Source organism: Cydia fagiglandana, chromosome 21, assembly GCF_963556715.1.
Source record: "Cydia fagiglandana chromosome 21, ilCydFagi1.1, whole genome shotgun sequence".
Classification (NCBI taxonomy): Eukaryota; Metazoa; Arthropoda; class Insecta; order Lepidoptera; family Tortricidae; genus Cydia; species Cydia fagiglandana.
In genome coordinates, this window is record NC_085952.1 from 9,736,956 (window position 1) to 9,760,325 (window position 23,370).

The 23,370-nt window shown below is 40.9% G+C and overlaps 1 protein-coding gene across 1 annotated transcript in view; it reads left to right on the forward strand.

The window, feature by feature from the left end:
* Positions 1 to 21,886, forward strand: part of LOC134675185 (octopamine receptor beta-1R-like) — a 41,590-nt gene extending 19,704 nt beyond the window's left edge. The window contains exons 2-4 of the mRNA XM_063533384.1: positions 11,212 to 11,409; positions 11,992 to 12,159; positions 21,068 to 21,886. Of these exons, the coding sequence (XP_063389454.1) occupies positions 11,212 to 11,409; positions 11,992 to 12,159; positions 21,068 to 21,236 (535 nt within the window). The 3' untranslated portion in view covers positions 21,237 to 21,886. The remainder of the gene's footprint in view (positions 1 to 11,211; positions 11,410 to 11,991; positions 12,160 to 21,067) is intronic.
* Positions 21,887 to 23,370: the final 1,484 nt, after the last annotated feature.

Sequence of the window (23,370 nt, forward strand, 5' to 3'; positions counted from 1 at the left end):
TTAAACGAGCAATTCTTGTATATTTATATATTTCGGAGGTCTCGGAAACGGCTCTAACCATTTCGATGAAATTTGCTTTATGTGGGTTTTCAGGGGCGAAATGGATCTAGCCAGGTCTTATCTCTGGGAAAACGTGCATTTATGAATTTTTATATATTTTCCGAGCAAAGCTCGGTCTTTCATATATTTTAATTAATTTTTTTCATTTTTAATCCATTATGTTTACCATAGGTAAACAAATACAAATCGAAATACGCCGGGCGTAATAAAAATACGTGAGATAAACCGTGAAATGAATTTAATTCCATGTATCTGAGCGCCTACGGCGAACCACGTTCGAAGTGTTGCCTCCCTGTCACACTAACGTACGAATTTACAAGTGCGACAGAGAGGCAACACGTCGAACGTGGTTCGCGGTAGGCGCTCTGGCCGGCCGTACCCTCACAACCTTTGCCCTATGATTATATCCAAACAAGGTCCAAACCTAATCAAGCTCAAATCCGTACGATTTACTCACGAAATTGGTTCAAAATTCAAATATTTAGTACCAAAATATCATACCACAGCTTATCAAATTATTACAAGAAAATCTACCTTTATAATTGACGGGTTAGGGTTCACATTTGAAAAACGCTTTAACCCTTGATATCGTTAAATAATCATTGAAATATCCCACTTTCGAGAGGTAGGTGCCTACGGTCTCAGAATTAAAGGTGGCCACTGACGAGCCTTCCAACAGTCCAAATAGCGTGGCTGCAATCCAAAATGTCAAAAACGTACAATGTTTAGTATTAGGACGCCGTCCATTTGGATGAATCCATTGTAACAGCATCCATTTGGAAGGCTCGTCAGTGGCCTGCTGAAGAATGTCCAATGTGAAGTGAATACCTATATATATGTATGAATCATCATCATCATCATCATTTCAGCCTATATACGATATACGTCCCACTGCTGAGCACAGTCCTCCTCTCATGCGCGAGAGGGTTTGGGCTATAGTCCCCACGCTAGCCCAATGCGGATTGGGGACTTCACATACACCTATGAATTTCTTCGCAGATGTATGCAGGTTTCCTCACGATGTTTTCCTTCACCGAAAAGCTAGTGGTAAATATCAAATGATATTTCGTACATAAGTATGTATGAATGTGAACCCTAAATGGCACACCAATTAGGGTAACATTCCATTTCTGACCGCAGCTGCACTACTAGTACGAACGCGTCGGTGTTATTGACAATTTCCATAGTAAAATGAATGGTAGTGCTGCAGTCGTTGAAAATTCACCGTGACTGTACGTCTCATTACCACGTTGTAATTGAATTTGAACTTAATTAATATGAGGGTAAGGTCGAGCTTTTAACGTAGGTAGGTGTACTTTCGCACCCAGTCGATTCTGTAATATTAATTAGATTATTCGATTCTAATTACTTACAAGGTAGAAGTACTAGTCCTCGACGCTGCACTAGTATTGGACATGGACACTTTATGTCAATGTGACAAGGATTCAATTTGAAAATCAAAATCTTCGCCGTTCTTTAACCCAAGTATATTAGGTACTTTGACATAAAGTGCTCTTGTCGAATCACAGACAAAACATCCTCCAGACTGAGCATAGTCGCGCTACCCCCTCTGCCACGCATACGGTAATTTTACTCCATGTTCGAGTTGAAAGCGTCTTTGTGTGACGTCCGTGTCTTTGAACGGACCAATCACGGCACGGGACTTCGCTCACCTCGTCCCGCGCATCCCCGCATTTTTGGCATCATCGGTTGCATGAAATAATTGCTCTAAAGTCGGTGTAGAGGATTCCTAGTCTATGTGTCGAATGTCGAATACTAGTGCAGCGTCGAGCACTGGTACTTCTACTTTAATGCTGTAGCGCCGTTTGATTACCTATGTAGTGCTTTTTTGACTAGTCTACGGACAATATGTAGGTAGAGTTAGACCAAGAAAAGTCTGCAGCGATTTTGATAGCTCTCACTGGTGGTTGATCATACCGTGAGTCCGTACCGCAGAATACCAGCGCTGTGGCAGCAATGCTGCAGCACATGTTGTAGTTTAGTATAGTACTTAGACATAAGTTTTAGTTTTATTCTTATCATAAGTTCAATTTTTTTGTCACGATAATGTTTTGCAATAAAGCTTTTATCTATCTATCTATCAAGTGTTATTTATACATCATTAGTTATTTCATAGCAGTTTGACGTTTAAAATAACACTGGCACTGCGAGGGCTGTCAAAATCGCTGCAGACTTTCTTGGTTTAACTCTTACGCTACGTCTTACGTAGGCGAACAACGCGCGAACGCGCCGCCTGACATTCGCGTGCAAATCGCGCCGCACCGCGTTCGCAACGAGATCGCTTACGTAGGACACTTCTATGGGCATCAAAGGATTGATTTCGCCGCGCCGCGCCGCGCCGCGTTCGCGCGTTGTTCGCCTACGTAAGACGTAGCGTTATAATTTTTCACGACATAGCTATCCATAGGTATTCGAAAATAAGCCGTATCCTTAAATTGGGGGCGCCAAGTGAAAAACGCCCCATTTTAATGATATCATTGTGATGCGAAATCGAATTTGAATTAATTTACTTCGCTCGGTTAAGTGCTGGAGATGTCACAGTGAAAAAATAACAGTAAGAATCGACATAAACCGATGTAGAGGTGAAGAGAGTTGATACTCGTAGTGTCAAGGGAATTCAACTCTATGCTTGTCCAACAACCTACTTTTCACTCTTCACTGTTGCTTAAATATAAATTGCGACGTTTTAAATGCCTCACTGGAAATATTTCATCCTTTAATATTTTCAGAAACGATTAAGATCATTTTCACAGAGCCGGATATTTGAAATTCATTCATGAATTAATCCCCTTCATTGAAGTAAATCTGGATAATTGCAGGACAAGGATATCTAGAGTCAGACCGTAAAAAGTCTGCAGCGATTTTGATAGCCCACGCAGTGCAAGTGTCATTTTAAACGTCAAACTTCTATGAATTGATGACGTATAAATAACACTTAGGTACGCTGCTATCAAATCCGCTGCAGAGCACTTTTATTGGTGCGACTATATTTATTGTGAGGTGAGCCTGGGTCAAAATTTCAATTAACTTTATATAAAAATACATGTGCTAAATTGGGGTACGAAAACAAAAGAGATGTTTATTATTAAACTTTATTACTTTAAGAGGATCGGTATTATTACGAGGTAATAGAGGACTTTCAATGAGCAAATGTCCAAATATACATTATTAAACTTCAATAATAAGTATCCCTTTAGTCACAGTCTATACAGTCGTTCGACGAGGGGACGAGGGGTGGTTCGCGTGCACCCGAGCTACATACATCGCTGTCATCGCATTGTTAGTAGCTCGGTACACGTCAAAGGCGGTCGGACCACTGTTGCTTTTTACACTGTGCAGGTATACGTAGGGTTACCAGATACAAATTTAGAATTTCCTGACAAAAATCCTGATTTCCGAATATTTTTCCTGGCATTCATATGCTTGCCGTCGACGCGGTACAATTAGATTTCTAAAACATCTATGTATGTATGCATGAGTAAAGATTTGTTAATTAATAATTACGAAGTTATTGATAAGTTGAGTGGATCTCATTTTTTTTTACAATGCTTTTGGATTAATTTAAGTAAAGAAAAAGGTCCTTATAAAAAAGTCTATCAATTAAAAAAAATCCTGACATTTTCATGTTCCGTCCCCATTCCTGACAAAAGACCAAAATTCCTGACATGTCAGGAAAATTCCTGTCATCTGGTAACCCTATAGTTCGTTTTTTTTAGCATTAGAAATTAGGTAAACAATCTTGATGTGTCTTTTAATTGAAAAACACATTTTAAAAATAAGTTACGGCAAATATGTAACAATTATGAATCTAATACGATCATTTATATTCTTCTGCTTTCATAAGTAATAGTTTTTGAATTTTAAAAAGCGTTTTTCAATTAAAAGACATGTCAAGATCGCTTACCTTCTTGCAAGTTCTTTCTAATGCTAAAAAAAACGAACTATAGGTATACGTGACCCGAATTAGCAGACGTAGGCTGCCGCGCTTAATACAATAAAAGCAGAAACTCATTTTGAAATCTCTTTCAATAGGCTGGACGACAAATTTCCATTTATATGATATCAATCGAGTTTGTTTTTAGGATCAAATGTCTATATGGGCATTAAAGAAATACAAAAGTCAGAAATGATGGTCAAAGTCGGGTCAAAACTTCACTCGCGAAACGCTCCTAATGAAATGTCATAGGGCCCGATTCGGATTTTGAAATAGACATCTATTAGATATCTTTTAGACATCACCAAGATACGGTAACGATATGTTTAAGATCTAACCTGTCAAATTTGACATTTGCGCGATTCTGGAGATACTCTTGAACGATTTCCACAGGATATGACTTAGAGATCCAATTCACATCTAATAGATATCTTACTCTATCTAACGTAAAAGTGACATTGGTTGCCCGAATTGCGCTGCAAAAGAGAACTAGTTGATATCTAAACTATAACGCATCTAGAATGGATCTAGCACGTGTCGTCTCTTGTGAATATCTTGAAGTTCGAATACCGCAGATAGACCTAGTATTAGGGTTCCGTACCCAAAGGGTAAAACGGGACCCTATTACTAAGACTTCGCTGTCCGTCCGTCCGTCCGTCCGTCCGTCTGTCACCAGGCTGTATCTCACGAACCGTGATAGCTAGACAGTTGAAATTTTCACAGATGATGTATTTCTGTTGCCGCTATAACAACAAATACTAAAAACAGAATAAAATAAAGATTTCAATGGGGCTCCCATACAACAAACGTGATTTTTGACCAAAGTTAGGCAACGTCGGGAGTGGTCAGTACTTGGATGGGTGACCGTTTTTTTTTTGTTTTTTTATCTTTTTTTTTTTGCATATGCATTAGGTACGGAACCCTTCGTGCGCGAGTCCGACTCGCACTTCCCCGGTTTTTAGGATCAAATGTCTATATGGGACCTATTGCATTAAAGAAATACAAAAGTCAGAAATGATGGTCAAAGTCGGGTCAAAACTTCACTCGCGAAACGCTCCTAATGAAATGTCATAGGGCCCGATTCGGATTTTGAAATAGACATCTATTAGATATCTTTTAGACATCACCAAGATACGATAACGATATGTTAAAGATCTAACCTGTCAAATTTGAAATTTGCGCGATTCTGGAGATACTCTTGAACGATTTCCACAGGATATGACTTAGAGATCCAATTCACATCTAATAGATATCTTACTCTATCTAACGTAAAAGTGACATTGGTTGCCCGAATTGCGCTGCAAAAGAGAACTAGTTGATATCTAAACTATAACGTATCTAGAATGGATCTAGTACGTGTCGTCTCTTGTGCATATCTTGAAGTTCGAATAGGTACCGCAGATAGACCTTGTATTTTATATAGATGTGCGCCCGTGCGCCCGTGAGGGAGAGAACATGCGAAATGCGACAAAATTACGACCATATACCAAAAACAACGTAGGTACGTAATTTGGTCGGATTATTTGTTGCCCCTCCGCATTTCATCTCTATATCTATGGTTCATGTCATGACCTTGTTCTGCCCTAGCAACTAGTGCCAACGGAGAGATTTCGAACTACGAGTATTATTTTAAAGCTGAAAGCTGGTCACTTTTGCAACAGTTCTGCCATAAGAGATTGTCGTCCTTCCTACAGTATGTGTCTGACCATGGGGCTTTAATTCCAGCGCTTGATTTTATTCGCAAAACTGAGCTACTTTTACTATGGGACCAACCCTAAAATCGGGGAATTTTTTTTGGCTTATCCATAGAAACGTCGACATCTGATCAGATAAAATGTATGAAACCATAAAAATTTTTTTAGGGATTTCGGGATTGGTGCCATAATAAAAGTAGCTCAGTTTAGCGAGTAGAATCGAGCCCTGGATTTAAAGCCTGATGGTCAGTAACATCCTGTATACCGTACATAATTATTACTCCGCAGCGTTGACGCGAGCGATGTTACTGTCGATTTTCTTGATAAATTGCGCAGCTGTCGGTTCCAATCTGCAGTCCTGATTAGAACTGTCATTCCGCCCTCAGTTTATCAAACAGATTGACAGTGACATTGCCCACGTCAATGCTGCAGTGCGAAAATTCGCATCGAAATCAGGCCATCCGTTGGAGAGCTGCGATGCCACAGACAGACAGACATTAAAGTTACTTAAAGAGTTACTTAAAGGTTAGCTGGAAGAGATCCCTTAACGGGATAAGTTCGCCTTTGTACACATTTATTGTATTCTCTCTGTATTATGTACTTGTTCTGTGCAATAAAGTGTACTACTACTACTACTACATTGGCGTCAAACATAACACCCCTCTTTTTGGGTTGGGGGTTAAAATGCATCTTTAAATAAAATGACAATTCTCTATAAACGTGTCACCTTATATGTAGGTATGTATATTTAATTACACAAATGGGTCTACCGCGATATTTATACCCGTAAACCCGTAGACCCGTTTGAGCAATTAAATATGTGTACAAAACGCGAGAGTATAAAGTATTGTATAACGTGCCACCTTAATGTTATTTTTATTGTCATCATATTGGCAACAAAGAAGACATACATTTAGTCCATTGTAAAGAGCTCTCAAAGATTTATTACACTATGTAGAGACGCGAGCACACTTAATCTTTACGATGCCTTATATCAGCATAACGACTTGGCCCGCGCACTGCCGTGCACCCTACATCAAAATGTAATCAGGACGGTACCATAACGTTTACGTTGCTACAGATTATGTTACAGAGGATTCACTGTAACAAAAATAAAAAATGCACCCAATTTTTGATCACTGGAGTACCTAGTTTGGAACACTTTGACACCCAACCCGATACTGGCTTTGCTTTGTATGTTGCAAAATATTTTTTTTTAAATCTGATTTCTATTGAAGCTTTGGGCAAAATAACGTTACTAAAATATGTTGGAGTTTCCAGTTTTCCTCCATTTATGAAATTGTTGCTTTGAAATGTATTGGACACGAGTTTCATGAAGGAAAAATGTTGAATAAAACTGGTTAATATTACAACTTTCTCGCATACCTACCCATTATTGTAATTTTTTGACGTAGTACCAAATTACATGTATATTATCAATGGATGCATGTGCGTAAGAGTAAGTTGAAGCTTAGGTAAAGACGTATTTACAGTAACACTTCTGTATAAATAAAATAAATGTAATAGCAAACAAGGACTTAACCTGTCAAATAATAATCAACTAAACGAATATTATTCTTATACGAGCTACTTCAATGGATGTACGGGTAGCTAAAAGTACATCCGTTCTGCCCCAATTTCCAACCCAGAGGGTAGTAATGACTACCCTCTGGGTTGGAAGGTCAGATGGCAGTCGCTTTCGTAAAAACTAGAGCCTACGCCAATACTTGGGATTAGTTGCCAAGCGGACTCCAGGCTCCCATGAGCCGTGGCAAAATGTCGGGACAACGCGAGGCAGGTGATGAGCTACTTCCATTCCAATTCCCCACGTTTATACAAGTTTCAACATAATTATACTACCGTTACCTATTCTGCGAGTGTGATGGGCACCTTTGCGCCGGGGGTTGCGCGGGGAGGCCTCTTTGAGTAGTTTTTATATTCTTTGTTTTATTTTAGATATATTTAGGGTTGTTAGTTTTAATTTAGTATTATTTATAGATGTATTTAGTACTTACATAAGTTATTTATTTGTCTTCTGCATTAGTATCAACGACATCTCTCGGATAAATCGAACAAACTAAAACATATTCCATATAAACACGAAACCCTTTCCTTGTTTTAAAAATTAACATATTTAGACCCTCATGCACCACTCCATTAACCCCGGTTAACTGATTAAACCTGGAGTTACCATGGTTACCAGTACAATTTGACAATGGTTTAACGGTTTACCAGCTTAACCCCGGGTTAGTGGGATGGTGCAAGTGGGCCTAGTGTATTTGTTGTTACAATATGATCTATGATACTTCCCTACAAAATGTAGGGTAACCCTATTACGCATTCAGGTAGTGTATTTTAAAAGGATATTGTTTAGATGAAGCACAAGTAAATATCAATCAATTTTAAGCTCTTTTATCTAAGAGTTTAGGTCTAAAACGGCTTGGTAAAATCATGTTTGGGAACGGATTAGGCAGTTACATTGAATCTTGATGTCTGGGAAATGGTAAATGTAAGCAGAAATGGTAAATGCATACCGAGTAAAACATAGTCCAAGTCTCCATTTGCCGCTAAAATGTAGAGATACACTATAGTTCGTTTTTTTAGCATTAGAAAGAACTTGCAAGAAGGTAAGCGATCTTGTCATGTCTGTTAATTGAAAAACGCTTTTTAAAAATCAGTAACTATTACTTATGAAAGCAGAAGAATATAAATGATCGTATTAGATTCATAAATTGTTACATATTTGCCGTAACTTATTTTTAAAATGTGTTTTTCAATTACAAGACACATCAAGATTGTTTACCTTATTTCTAATGCTAAAAAAAACGAACTGTACATACAGTTAAGGATTTAGATTTTTGTACCACTTGTCACAGTAAAGGCGCAATATTACTGCCGACTGTATTGCTACCGCAAATGTAAAAAATCCAGGCAGCAACATCGATGTTGATATTGTCGGCAGTATTGTCGCGCTGCAATAGGTACTTCAGCAGTAATGCTGGTGTACTCTGAATCCAGTAAGCCAAAGGTATACATATTTTTGACACTTTGCCTGCTCTGCTCTGTTGTTGACTGTACTGTCTACATAATTTACCATGACGGTAACTCTCTACACACTATTATTTTTGTTAAGATGTTATGGGCCGTCCACAGACAAAACATCCTCCAGACTGAGCATAGTCGCGCTATCCCCTCTGCCACGCATACGGTAATTTTACTCTATGTTCGAGTCGAAAGTGTCTTTGTGTGACGTCCGAGTCTTTGAACGGACCAATCACGGCACGGGACTTCGCTCACCTCGTCCCGCGCACCCCTGCATTTTTGGCATCATCGGTTGCATGAAATAATTGCTCTAAACTCGGTCTAGAGGATTCCTAGTCTATGGGGCCACCCCACACTAGCGGTTCTCGAGCGTCGGCGTCTAGTCAACTGGCTGCTGCTCGATGCAACGTTGACGCAACTGCGCAGCGACGCCATTTTCCATAGCGCTGACTAGACGCCGACGCTCGAATGACGCTAGTGTGGGGTGGCTCTATCGTAACAACATTATTAGGGTTACGTAGGAAGTTGGAACAACAAACTATTATAACTTTGTTACGACCATGGGTTATTCCTAAAGCTTGACAAACCCAGGAGACGAGGGACTAACTAAGAGACGGATAAAATATATACGAATATATATAGACGACGCGCTTAGTGTTAGCCCAACATAAGTCTGCAACGATTTTGATAGCATACGCAGTGCAAGTGTTATTTTAAATGTCAAACGTCTATGATATTATGTCGTGTCAACTGCATTGCGTATACTATCAGAATCTTTGCAGGCTTATTTTGGTCTAACTCTAAGAGCTTTGTCTGTATAATTTTATATTCTGTCAGTTCACGAGTGAGATGCAGTGTTTATGTCAGTGTCAAACTTGTGGTAGCCATAGGAATAAATAATAGTACTAGGTACAGAGTATTCACTCTCTAACAAAACGCGTCTGTTACGATTAGGACAGATATGACCGCTAGGTGGTGACAGCGCCACGCGCGGCTTATGGCTAGTCACCAAAATTGGTGTGGGACAGATGTACTTGTAGCTACCTGTTGCAAAGTGACGAAATCGCGGAGTGAGCCACGCCTGACATACTACCATATTCGAACTTCAAGATATTCACAAGAGACGACACGTACTAGATCCATTCTAGATACGGTATAGTTTAGATATCAACTAGTTCTCTTTTGCAGCGCAATTCGGGCAACCAATGTCACTTTTACGTTAGATCGAGTAAGATATCTATTAGATGTGAATTCGATCTCTAAGTCATATCCTGTGGAAATCGTTCAAGAGTATCTCCAGAATCGTGCAAATGTCAAATTTGACAGGTTAGATCTTAAACATATCGTTATCGTATCTTGGTGATGTCTAAAAGATATCTAATAGATATCTATTTCAAAATCCGAATCGGGCCCATAGTTCACGATTGTTCTACTCGCGTGAGGTCGCTCTGTAAGCAATTGGAATACAGCTCCTATAACCATCAAGTAAAGTATGTATAAATGTATAAAGTTAATGATGTGTCCTTGACATGGCGTCCTATATTTTTGTAATAATACCGATTTTGCAGGGTTATTCGTTACAATTTACGCTTGGCTCATTTTGTTGGATAGTGCACCTGGGTACAGTCGCCATCAGATATATCGTAGCGGCCAAGGTGTTCACAATATCTGACCACGCACTCTAACGCCTTGACAATAGAGGCGTTCTCAGATATTTGTGATCACCTTGGCCGCTCCGATATATCTGATGGCGACTGTACCTTGAGTTGTACACAAAGGTTTTCTTCACAACAGAATTGTGTGCACATAATTTTGGAGATTTCGCCTGCTGATTTTGCTGTTGAGTGTATCTCAAAAATCAAGTCGAAAATCAGTTGCTTTTACTGCAGCGGTCAAATTTTTTTGAATCTTCAGTATTCCATAAAACATAGCGCGATTCTTTAAAAAAAATGACTGACCAGAGATATTTATCACATCCATCGTAGCGTCACTAATGCTTAAAACTTTGATGTATAGAAGTCAAGGAAATGGATCGTGTCGGTGAAATGTAGGTACTATTTCTACTTTAGCCAGGCGTGGCTCACTCCGCGATTTCGTCGCTTTGCAACAGCTACATGTACATCCCACACCAATTTTGGTGGCTAGCCACAAGCTCGTGGCGCTGTCGCCACCTAGCGGTCATAAGTATATGCCCTAAACGTAACAGACGCGTTTTGTTAGAGAGTAAATCTTCTGTACCTAGTACCGGGTGTGAAACTCCTGACTTCGGCCTAACTCGGCTCGGCTCGGCTCAGCATTGCTCCGAGCAATTATTAGGGTTGGCACCACTTGACTTCCTTGTGCGTGCACGACCACAGATAAGATAATCACTTGAATTTTGACAACCCTAAATAGCCGAAAGGGATAGCATGATTCGACCCTGAACTGTGCTTTAGTCTCATATTATCTTTTGTCCAACAGGAGTAAAGTAGCAGCCCTCCTTCTGGACAAGCACCTGCAGATCAATGGCATCTCCATGGGCGAGGTGATGCGAGAGAGACAGAGCATACAGATGCAGCCCGCTTGCAGCAACAAGATGAAGAGGGAGAGGAAAGCGGCCAGGACTCTGGGCATTATCATGTCTGCGTTCTTGGCTTGCTGGCTACCTTTCTTTTTATGGTAAGTTTGCTGATGGCTCCTCTACACGATGGGCCAGCGCCGGCCACTCCAAGGGACGCAGCCATGCGGTAGAATGAGATAGCAATGTCACTTGCTCCCTATAACGCATAAATACGTCCCTTGGAGTGGCCGCCGTTGGCCCATCGTGTAGAGGAGCCATGAGGTTTTCTCAAGGGGCTACAGTATAGGGTTGTTCAAAAAAGGAGTGTACTACGGGTTTTTTTAAAGGGTCGGCAACGCGCATGTAACACTTCTGGAGTTGCAGATATATTTATTTTAGCAAAAACTCATCTATTATATAATAAGTGTTATACTTACAATGAATGTAAACTAAAATTGACTATAGATAGCTAAAGCTGAAAAATTAAAATACCTATCAAAATGTTGCGCCCTTGGTAGGGTGCCCATCACGAAGACAGCGTTCCCGCGCTGGATTGCTATGGCCAATCTTTGCGCGAGAAAGCTGCCTGCGCTAGTGTCACCTGTGGCCTCCCTTGTTGAGCGCCTTGTGGAGCCCCCGAGGCCCCCTACGTGGACCCCCGAGCCCCCCTATATGTTTTGATAATGATTATTCTCCAACAGGTACTTAATAACAGCGCTCTGCGGTCCAGCGTGCCCCTCCCCCCCAGCCGTGGTAGCGGGAATGTTCTGGGTGGGCTACTTCAACTCTGCGCTGAACCCGCTCATCTACGCGTACTTCAACCGCGACTTCCGCGCCGCGTTCCGCAAGACGCTGGACTCTTGCTGTAGGTCAGTCCCCACCCAATGTGTTTACCTACTCATTAGTCTTAGAGAGCCCCACATCTAGCGTCATTTGAGCGTCGGCGTCTACAACTCTATGGCCGCTGCTCGACGCAACGTCGACGCAACGTCGACACAACTGCGCAGCGACGTCATTTTCTATAGCGCCGACCAGACGCCGACGCTCGAAAGACGCTAGATGTGGGGGGGCAATTAGAGAGACCCCACGTCTTTTGAGCTTTGGTGCTAGTCAGCGCTATGGAAAATGGCGTCGCTGCGCAGTTGCGCTAACGTTGCGTCGAGCAGCAGCCATAGAGTTGAGTAGACGCCGACGCTCGGGAGACGCAGTGGTGGCCCTTAGTTTCCATTATATCATCCTGAAATTGTATTCCTTCTGTAACTCCTCTCTTTATGAGCGTCCAATGTCATGCCGATAAGGGTACCGTTCGGATACACCAGTATTACTGCAGCAGTATTGCAGCGCGACTTTACTGCCGACATTGCGGCCGCAAATGTCAAAAATCCAGGCAGCATCATTAGATTTTTACATTCGCGGCAGTAATTCAGTCGGCAGGAATATCTATCTAGCTATAATACTGCTGCAGTCCACATGGTGTAGTCTCAATGCGAACGGTGCCTAACCCACTTCCAGGTCCTTTTTCTCGCTCCTTAAGGATGACTCACGCTAGACCGGGCCGTGCCTGGGCCGAAGCGTCCATGTCATTTTCTACGACGGCTGATCGGTGATCACGTGGTGCTTTCCACAGAAAACGAAGCGCCGGAAGTTCCGGCTTTGCTCCGGTCCCGGTCTGGCGTGAGTCGTCCTTAAACCGCTGAATCAATTTAGATGAAATCCCGTATGGAGATAGTTTGAGGCCCATGCATAAGAGGGCTAGTAAAATGATATACCGGGTGTGGCCTGTAATATGAGCAAAAAATTAAACTGTAGGCTGTACTCCTCATACTGACCAACATTTGTTCAGCGACTATTAAAAATAGGTAGCTTGTGGTTTGATTTTTAATACACTTTAAAGTTTATTCTAAGACGCAATTTATTGCGAATTCTGTTGTTTAAGGCGTGACAAGCAACATCAATCACAATGATATGGCGTGGCGATGGCGTCCATTGAAGATAATGTTTATTTTGGGATCCTATCTCGTCGCATAATAATTGATTGTCATAATGTAATGTTACGCATAAAACTCTTTTCGCATATTTTTTCTCCAGCTGAAACGGAAAGTATTTTCTAAAATATTTTGCATAGGTTGTATAGAATAGGGTAGGTTAGGTTAGGTTTGTGTTATAATTTTTCAGAAATGTTAATATTTCCAGCACAATAACAATTATGCGAAATGAGTTTTATGCGTAACATTACATTAGGACAATCAATTATTATGCAACCCAATATAGACCCGTTTATTTTGTATGAAAAATAGGGAGTCTAAATAGTTCATAATTTTTAAAAGTTGTTGAACAAAAGTTTCACCGTTTGAGGAGTACAATTTATGTTTTAGGTAATTATTCGCTCGTGTTACAGGCCACACCCGGTATATCCTAAAATATTCTCTAAAAAAAATAAAAAATTAGCACTTAAACAACGATTACATCAAAAGTATTCTATCATAACAGCCGAGACTCGCGTAACAACGGCCTGTTACAGTCAGGATTACCCAATTCCCGGACATTTACAGTCTCGTAAAAGGAAATAAAGGACATAAAAGGATTTGCAGGGAACCGTCAACCGCTTAGGCCTTCAAAGGATTAAGATACCATATAGACGGAGAGCTAACCTCGGAAAATGGATCACGATTTCGAGAGCAGCGAAATAGTTTGCTATACTATCGTTTCCTGGAAAGTTCTTGGAAGCTGTTCATCTATGGAGGTCCGATAATCATAATCATAATCGTTTATTGCACGGTGGTAAAAACAAGTTGTTACAAAATAATAGTAAAAGTTTAGAAGAGTATTTACCGTATGTAAGTAAGTATATGTAATTGGGTACTAATGGGATCAGAAGGTACGGTAAATAAATTAAAAGATGCGTGTTCATTAGTTGGTGTTTACTATGAGACTAATCTTACGCGCCGAGCGCAGTCGGCTCTAACTTATCCTATACCTATATACTACGGATACATATGTTATGGTGGTGGCGGGGAGCCTCGCCACAGTCCTCCGCCCTTAGAAAAATCTAGAAAAAACTATTGCTAAAAATCCGGCCCGCACTTTTTACTTCACTATCTTACGTTTGCACTAAGTATTTACACTATTTACACTATCACATGGTTGATTGTTTGTTGTTTCGGCGGCGGCGCTCCAATAGCGCCGGTTTGCACGGCGGCTGCGGTCCTTTTTCTTATGGTTTTCTCTATACGATAGTCCACTGTTGCTCTAATGCGTTGTTTGCAGTAACGCCAGCCAATGTATAGGGTGGCTAGCGTTATTAAGGCGCTGACCAGCACCACGGCTGCGAGAGACATCTTAAAGTTTGTGTTGTCTCCTGATGTGTCCTCCTTCTCCGATGTCCTCAGCTTGGTGTCCGACGCGACACCATTCTGGGCCACGATCATTGTTTTGCTTGGTGGGTTCCCCATGTTTGGTTGAGAGTGGATGTGTACAGCTCGACGTCCGAATATGTACTGATGTAGACTGTGAGTGATGGAATGCTAAATGTTGAATCGCACGGTCTTCTTTACCGTGCGACCGGATCTTGTTCTCACCAGCGGTTCGGTTGAAGTGGTGCCATTAGTGTCATTCCGCTGCGGTGTCGGTGTTGGTGATGTTATGACACCCGGAGATGCGGCTACTGTATCACTTCGTTGAACGCTGGAGCTCGTAACCGTCATATCGTCGGCCATCAAAAGATAAGCCGGCTTGAGACGGTCAAGTGACACAGTGACATGTTTATTGTTGACTGTGATAACAAAGAACTTTGGATGGCGAGATAAAACTTGAAATGGACCTTCGTACGCAGGTACTAAGGACTTTCGAGCTTCGTTACGCAGGAATACATGTGTACAAGAGTTTAAGTCCTTGTGTATGAAGATGTTGTTTTTGTTGTGAGAACCAGTAGCGTTCGCAATACTCGGAACGGATGAGAGGATGTGAGCGAGATTATTCACATATTCATTAGTATTTATGTTTGTATTATGTTTGGTAAATAAATCTCCTGGTAATCTAAGGTTTGTGCCGTATAAGAATTGAGATGGGCTAAAACCTAGGTCTTCCTTTATGGCTGAGCGTAAACCTAGTAAGATTAAAGGTAGTTCCTGTGACCATTGTGTATTATCTTTACATTTGGCGATAATGGCGGCCTTTAATGTCCTATGAAATCTCTCGATCATGCCGTTCGCTTTCGGATTGTACGCTGTTGTACGAACACGTTCGATGCCGAGTCTTTTTAACAATTGCGTAAATAAATCGGACTCGAATTGTCGGCCTTGGTCTGAAGTGATTCGCTTGGGGCAACCGAAACGAGCTATCCAGTGTTCTACGAACACTTTAGCAACCGTTTCGGCTGTTATATCCTTTGTAGGGATCACTTCAGGCCATTTTGTTACCCTATCTATTATTGTGACGCAATATCTGAAATCGTTAGATAGCGGCAACGGACCTATAATGTCAATATGCACATGTTCGAAACGTGAAGCGTTGTCGAACTCGCCTATTGGTGTGATGGTATGTCTCTGAATTTTTGACTTCTGACACGGAATACAACATTTTACAATATTTTTGATATCTGTGTTCATGCTAGGCCAGAAATATCTATTTTTAACCGCATGCCTTGTAGCAGAGATGCCGGGGTGACTCACGTTGTGAATTGTTTTAATCGCAAGTTCTCTGAAACGTAATGGTAAGTAAGGTCGGATGTTATCAGTTGATGTTTCGCAAGTTATTTTTATCCCGGATTCTGGCATTGTGATTAATTTAAATTGTAGATTATTTTGGGTTTTCAGATTCTGTAATTCAGCGTCATTTTCTTGTGCTTCGGCTAACGATTTATAATCGATTAAACTAGGTATTGATATTTCATTTATCCTCGATAAGGCGTCGGCTACTGTGTTTCTATCACCTTCGATGTATTGGATTTTGTCACAAAATTGAGATATAAAGTCTAATTGTCTGAGGCGTCTAGGTGAATCTGAAGGTGAGACCTTTTTTGTAAGTGCGAATGTTAATGGTTTGTGGTCTGTTAATACAGTTAATTCTTTGCCTTCTACCATGTGACGAAAATGCCTTATAGCCATGTAAATAGCTAATAACTCTCTGTCGAAAGTACTGTACCTACATTGGGTTTCGGTAAGTTTTTTTGAAAAGAAAGCTAGGGGTTCTAATTTATCACCTATCTGTTGATGTAAGGCGCCACCTACGCAGTTTCCGGAAGCATCAGTCATTAGAACTAGGGGTGCGGACACTTCCGGATGTGACAAAACTAAAGCTTCATTAATGCTTTTCTTACATTGGCTGAACGCTTCTAATGCACTTTCAGACCATGTAATTTTAGTTTTGTCGTTTTTTCTAGCATTATGTAAGTAAGCGTTTAATGGTGCTTGAATTTCAGCGGCTTTTGGAATGCTTTGCCTATAGAAATTCATCATTCCTAGAAATCGCCGGAGTTCCTCGACTGTTTTTGGTAGGGGAAAGTTTGAAATGAGTTGCGTTTTTTCTTCGCTTGGTTTGATACCTTCCTTACTAATATGATAGCCGAGAAAAATTAATTCCGATTTCCCAAATTCGCATTTATTAGTGTTTATGGTAAGTCCGTAGTCGTTGAGTCGTTCTAGGACTAACTCTAAGTGTTTAATGTGTTGTTCTTTTGACTCGGAGCTAATAATTATGTCGTCTAAGTATGCGAATGCAAAATCGAGGTTTTTGAGTACAGTGTTGATTAACCTCTGGAAATCCTGCGCTGCGTTACGTAAGCCAAAATTCATCCTAGTATACTCGAATAATCCAAAAGGCGTGATTACAGCTGTTTTTGGAATATCCTCTGGTGCCATGGGTATATTATGGTAGGCTTTGCGCACATCGATTTTGGAAAATATTGATTTACCTTTAAGTGTGTATGTAAAGTCTAAAAGTCTTGGTAATGGATAACGGTCAGGAATTGTTTGTGCGTTTAACCTACGATAATCACCGCAAGGTCTTGTTTCCTTTCCGTCCTTTTTATCGACACACACAAGTGGATTTGCCCAAGGGCTATTAGATGGTCTACAAATGCCTAATTGCGTCATTCTTTCGAATTCGGCTTTGGCTAATTTGTATTTTTTTGGATTAAGTGGGCGTGCTTTTTCGTAAACTGGAGGACCAGTTGTATAAATGTGATGTTGGACCTCATGTTTCGGATTTAATTTGAAATTCTCTTTTTTAGTGATGTCAGGGAATTTCTCTAATAATTTGTGATACTCATTATTGACGTCAATTGACCGAATAGTTGTTGGCTCGACATCTTTGCAGATGCTAGCAGCTCGTGATAGTAGAGTAATTTTATCTATTAGTTTCTTACCATGTAAATCTACTAATAATTTGTTAGCTACTAGAAAGTCGGCACCTATGATTGATCTTTGGACGTCTGCTAATATAAATTTCCAAATAAATGTACGACGTAGGCCAAGATCAATTGCTAAAGTTTTGTCGCCGTATGTCTTAATTTTTGAGCCATTGGCAGCATATAAAGTGTAGTCTGACTGAGTGTTTTGCCTTTTTCCGGCTAAAACAGACACATCAGCACCAGTGTCTATCAAAAATCGCGTGCCTGTATTATGGTCGGTAACGCATAAACGGTATGTATTTTCGACACCGACAACTTGGTATATGCGTGCCGGTGTCAGAGTTAGTTTTCCGACCCGGAAGTATGACGACAATTAGTAAGATCACCGCATTTGCGAGCATCTTGTCCGTAGGTGAAATGGTAGTAGCATTTATAATTAGATTCACCTGGTTTTGCTACTTGGGACATAAATGCGGTTTTATTCGAGCTATTACTTTTCGAACGTGTTCGCGATGGATCTCTTTGAAAACGCGTGCGGCGGACATGATCTCGCGATTTCCTAGTCGTTGTCGTGTTTAATTTATTGGTAATGGCCTGTATTTCTAATTTTAGGTTGGCTATTTCCCGTAATAATTTGTCGTTATCGGATTTAAAAGAGGTTGTGGAAGATGATGCTATAGCGGCCATTTCCGATGGTTTGGTACTTTCTACTATTTTATCTGCCATCGCAGCTAAAGTATCTAATTTTACTTCCCCCGAGTCACACGCCGTTATCACTGCACGTATTGACTGAGGGAGACGACCGACAAATAGTAATTTTAATGTGTCGTCTTGGACGCGAGTTTTACCTAACTCTCTCATACGTCTGAGTAATTGCGAAGGCTTTTGATCTCCTAACTCAATCTCGTTCAAAAGTTGATTTAACTGCCTCGACTCTGACTCTTCATACACAGATATTAATCGGGCTTTAATTGTTTCGAACTTATTGGTTTCAGGCATATTTTCTAAAATGTCACTAATGTCCCTTAACTCGTCTCTCCCCAACTTAGCAATTAAAAGTTGACTCTTATGAAGGTCACTTGCCTTTTGTGGATCCACTATGGCGTCGAACTGGTGGAACCAGAGCCTTGGCTGTTGCCGCAAAAACTCAGGGATGCGCGACGAGAGGGTGATGGCGGTCAGCTGCTGCGGGAACTGCTGGGTGACAGGTTGTTGGTTGGGCTGCAGCTGGTCTTGAGTTACTTCCTCCGTCAGCGTCATGGTGATGCGAGGTACGGAAGCCGATTTAATCAAAAGTTCTAAGTTGGCGCGCGGAACACTTGAGACACGTCGGGAGTCACCACTTTACCGTATGTATGTAAGTATATGTAATTGGGTACTAATGGGATCAGAAGGTACGGTAAATAAATTAAAAGATGCGTGTTCATTAGTTGGTGTTTACTATGAGACTAATCTTACGCGCCGAGCGCAGTCGGCTCTAACTTATCCTATACCTATATACTACGGATACATATGTTATGGTGGTGGCGGGGAGCCTCGCCACAAGTACAAGTTTTAAAGTTCTAGGTTTGTGTAGTATTATAAAGTGGCATTCTGTATTTAATTCGAATGTAATATTGCTAGACGTTTCTATTTGGGGAAACAAGTAGGTAGTATGTACCAAGTCCGCGATTTTGATTTCCGCAATAATGCTTAATATTGTTTATTCTAATGATAAAATATAGGACTCGCCTTCTATGGATAAGGGCATTTTCATTTTAACTTGTACTTTAAAGCGTGTTTTAGTAACGTCTAACCGTTACATTACTGACAAAATGTATGGGATTTGACATTGACCGTCAGTTTTGTAACGATTGCTAACTAGCCGTTAATAGTACACAGTTCAGTGAAAATGCCCATAAGACAACTTCGGAACTTTTTTCGTACTTTGACATTCCTTTTTTTTTTAAAGAAAATATTTGCTTGCCTGTCATTCTGATCTCTACAGATAAACGGCTACGGCTAGCAGACTAACGAAATCAGTTTCGTTGCTATTAAGTATTATCATGTACCATTTTTCGGGGCTAGCTCTTAGTCTATAAAATCCGATATAGATAATATCGATGGGAAGCGATATTGCGTTCTTCAATTTGTCTTCGGTTTTAGAAGAATATTAAAACGAAATTGTGTTTTTGAGGAACCGCTCCAATATCAGATGTTTCCGTGTATAACCGTACAAATAAGAATATTGAGTAAAAATACGCAGTTTTGACATAACAAGAAGAATAAGAACAGATTGAAGAGGGTTTTTTTGTTGAAGTTTATTTTTATCATCATCAGATTTTGATAAAATTTGGTATTCACGGCGCGATTCGGGTAATTATTTAGAGATTCACTAGAAATAAAATAGTAAAGATATGTGACGTTCCGCGGCAAAAGGTACCATTGCCCGGTCTGAATATTCGAGCGGCGTTAATAATAGCGTAAGCGCCAGCCGCCATAAGGTACCGTTTACCTTGGAACGTCCCATATCTTTACTATTTCAGATATATAGTGAATCTCTAAATCATTTTCCAAACCGCGCCGTCAGTTTGAAAATATGAACGAGGTCTGGGCAAAATATCTTTCCGCTGAGTTACGGAAATACTCAAATACCATACTTTTACGAAACTGTATCAAATTCTGACGATAAAAGAAAAAATAAAAAGCCGCCCATTATTTTCCTCGATATTGTCGGTGTATTTCGCCAAATATTACTATGCTCCAACTCTTTTTTGTTCCTCTCAATGGAAGGGAAGCAACAAGTTTGCCCTAACTATGTTTTGCAAATACGGTTATATGAAAAGCTTTCATGTGGCACACAAAGTTTGAATGCTATGTGTCAGGTGTTCAAAAATGTTTGCATACGCTCTTATTCCTTCAATAAAAAGAATGTATTGAAACACACAATACATACTATAGACCAGCGTCGGCAACCTGCGGCCCGCGGGCCGCATGCGGCTCGTGAACCTGTCACTTGCGGCCCGAGTGCCGCTTTGGCTATTTTGTATGTAATAGTGACAAACGACAATGTCTCATAAAGTCATAAATATTAACAAAGTACAGCCCGCGTCACCTCCGTTAACTACTATGTGGCCCTTGGCTGCTAAAAGGTTGCCGACCGCTGCTATAGACCGACCGCTTAAATGAGGCGCCGCCGCCGTACGCCTGCCGCCCGCACCTTCCCCGCTACCCTTAGTCGTCCTACCCCGGCGCCCCCGTACCGCGCAGGCGAGGACTCATTTAAGCAGTCGGTCTATAGTATAGCATAGCTTACTTTAGATGCGTTGATTGACTGACATACTATAAAGTCTTTTGAGATTCTCTGACTCTCTTTAACAGTTCCCTAATACCTGGACTCCAATAACCAAGGGTCTCAACATCATTTTACATGTCCCGATTGTCCCCAGATCACTATGTGGTGACATGCCCCACCGCCACTGCTGTCCGCGGCGCCGCGAGCACCACCACTCCAACGTGTCCTCAGACATCCATATGAACAACTGTGTCAAGTCTACTTCAGCTGATCTGTTGCGGGCCGTGCCTGCGTCATCATCTAGGCCAGATGAGTGCGATTAACAACCTTAAAGTGTAAGCAATAAGGATGGTTTTAACAATCCAAAGTCTTCAGACATTTATACGAAGAACTGTGTCAACTTCAGCTGATCTGTTGAGGGCCGTGCCCGTATCATCATCTAGGCCAGATGAGTGCGATTAACAACCTTAAACTGTAAGCAATAAGAACAATCCAAAGTCTTCAGACATTCATACGAAGAACTGTGTCAGGTCAACCTCAGCTGATCTGTTGAGCGCCGTGCCCGCGTCATCTCTAGGCCAGATGAGTGCGATTAGTAACCTTAAAGTGTAAGAAATAGGATGGTCTTCAGACATTCATACGAAGAACTGTGTCAGGTCAACTTCAGCTGATCTGTTGAGGGCCGTGCCCGCGTCATCTTCTAGACCAGATGAGTGCGATTAACAACCTTAAAGTGTAAGCAATAAACGTCTACAGACATTCATACGAAGAACTGTGTCAGGTCAACTTCAGCTGATCTGTTGAGGGCCGTGCCCGCGTCATCTTCTAGACCAGATGAGTCAAACTAAATAACAACCTTATAGTGAAGGTCATAAGGGTTATACCTACAGTCATTACAGTGCAACATCAGACATTCATGATCAACTGTGTCAAGTCCATATAAGCTGACCCGGGTGCCTAGCCAAGTAGCCAAGGTGACAATCGCTTGCGCTAAAACAACCATATTAGTGCGAGAGTTATAGTTGCGTTTCGTTCGCTACGGAGCGTAAACGACTGGCATGTTAGCTAGGCACTGTTGAGTTCTGGAGGCCAATTCATACTTGCATTCTGACTTCAAAATGGTATCAAATTGATATCATTTAGTCATCATTCTCGCGTGATTTTCGCTCGTATGTATACTTGTCCGTAGGTATTGGGCACGAGCGACCGAGCGAGACCCACGTGGATTTACTCGTAGATACTAAAAAAAAAACCATTTAAGGTGAAATCAGACGGTTCATTTTGTGTCCTTTCTTTATTATTCATCATTCACTCAAAGTGACACGTGTGAACGTAAAATGAACCAAAAGTGAAAAATGAATTCATTAGTGAACATTCATTCGAGTGAACCATCTGATCTCACTTTTAGTGACAAAATGACATCATTTAGATATCATTTTGATGTCAAAATGTAAATTTAAATTAGCCTCCGGGCTGGGATTAACAACATCAAGACGTAAGTAATAAAGGTTGTACCGTCAATCCAAACGTCATCAGACGTCTAAGTGCGAAACTGTGTCGATCCTCCTCACCCGATCCCCCGAGTGCGATTTGAGACCTATAAAGTGTAACAGCAGAGGTTGTGATTCATTTTATGTTTTTCCGATAGGGATATTAGGGATGTTGACTGTATGTAAATTATTTCACAACATGCGCGAAATAAACCATAGAAAATTATTGGAATAACGCGGAGTGTGGTAGTTTTTTCACACGGGAAGAACTACAAAGAGTAAAGGTTGACTCACGTTAGACCGGGCCGGGCCGGGCCGGAGCTTCCGGCGCGTCGTTTTCTAAGGAAATAGGTCAGGAAATGAATGCTCAAAAAACGTTGTAGAGGGAAATGCTAGGAACACAATTTTTGACTCCGTAACTTTGTTTAGACTAGTTAGGAGGTGAACATATCAAAAGTCCCCGGCTGTAGCCCCGGTGCTGCGGGGTAGAGGGCGGTAAGAAGGTCGAATTTTTCGGTTTTTCATTGATATCTTGGAAACTTTGCATCTTAGCGACATGACTACTAAGACAAACCGAAAGCTCATAAAATTAGTTACAAGTTTTATCCAGTCAAGTTTTTCGATATCTTGAATAGTTTTTGAGATAGACGCTCTTGAAAGTTTATTTAGGGATTTTAATGTTATCTTGATATCTACATCAGTGATGCTGTTAGGCCATGTTTGGTATCATTTTCGTATAAATCGGGGGTGCTGAATTCATTTATGGTATCACATTGACACTGTTCCGAAGTAAAAACAAAATTAAAAAAAATATATATTTTTAAAAATCCCTCTTCACGCTTAAACCGCTGAACCAATTTCGTTGAAATTTGGTACAGAAATAGTTTCAGTCTCGACACAGGACATAGGATAGTTTTTATAACCAAAAGCATCTTTTGAGGATGTGAAAAGTGGGGTGGAAGTTTGT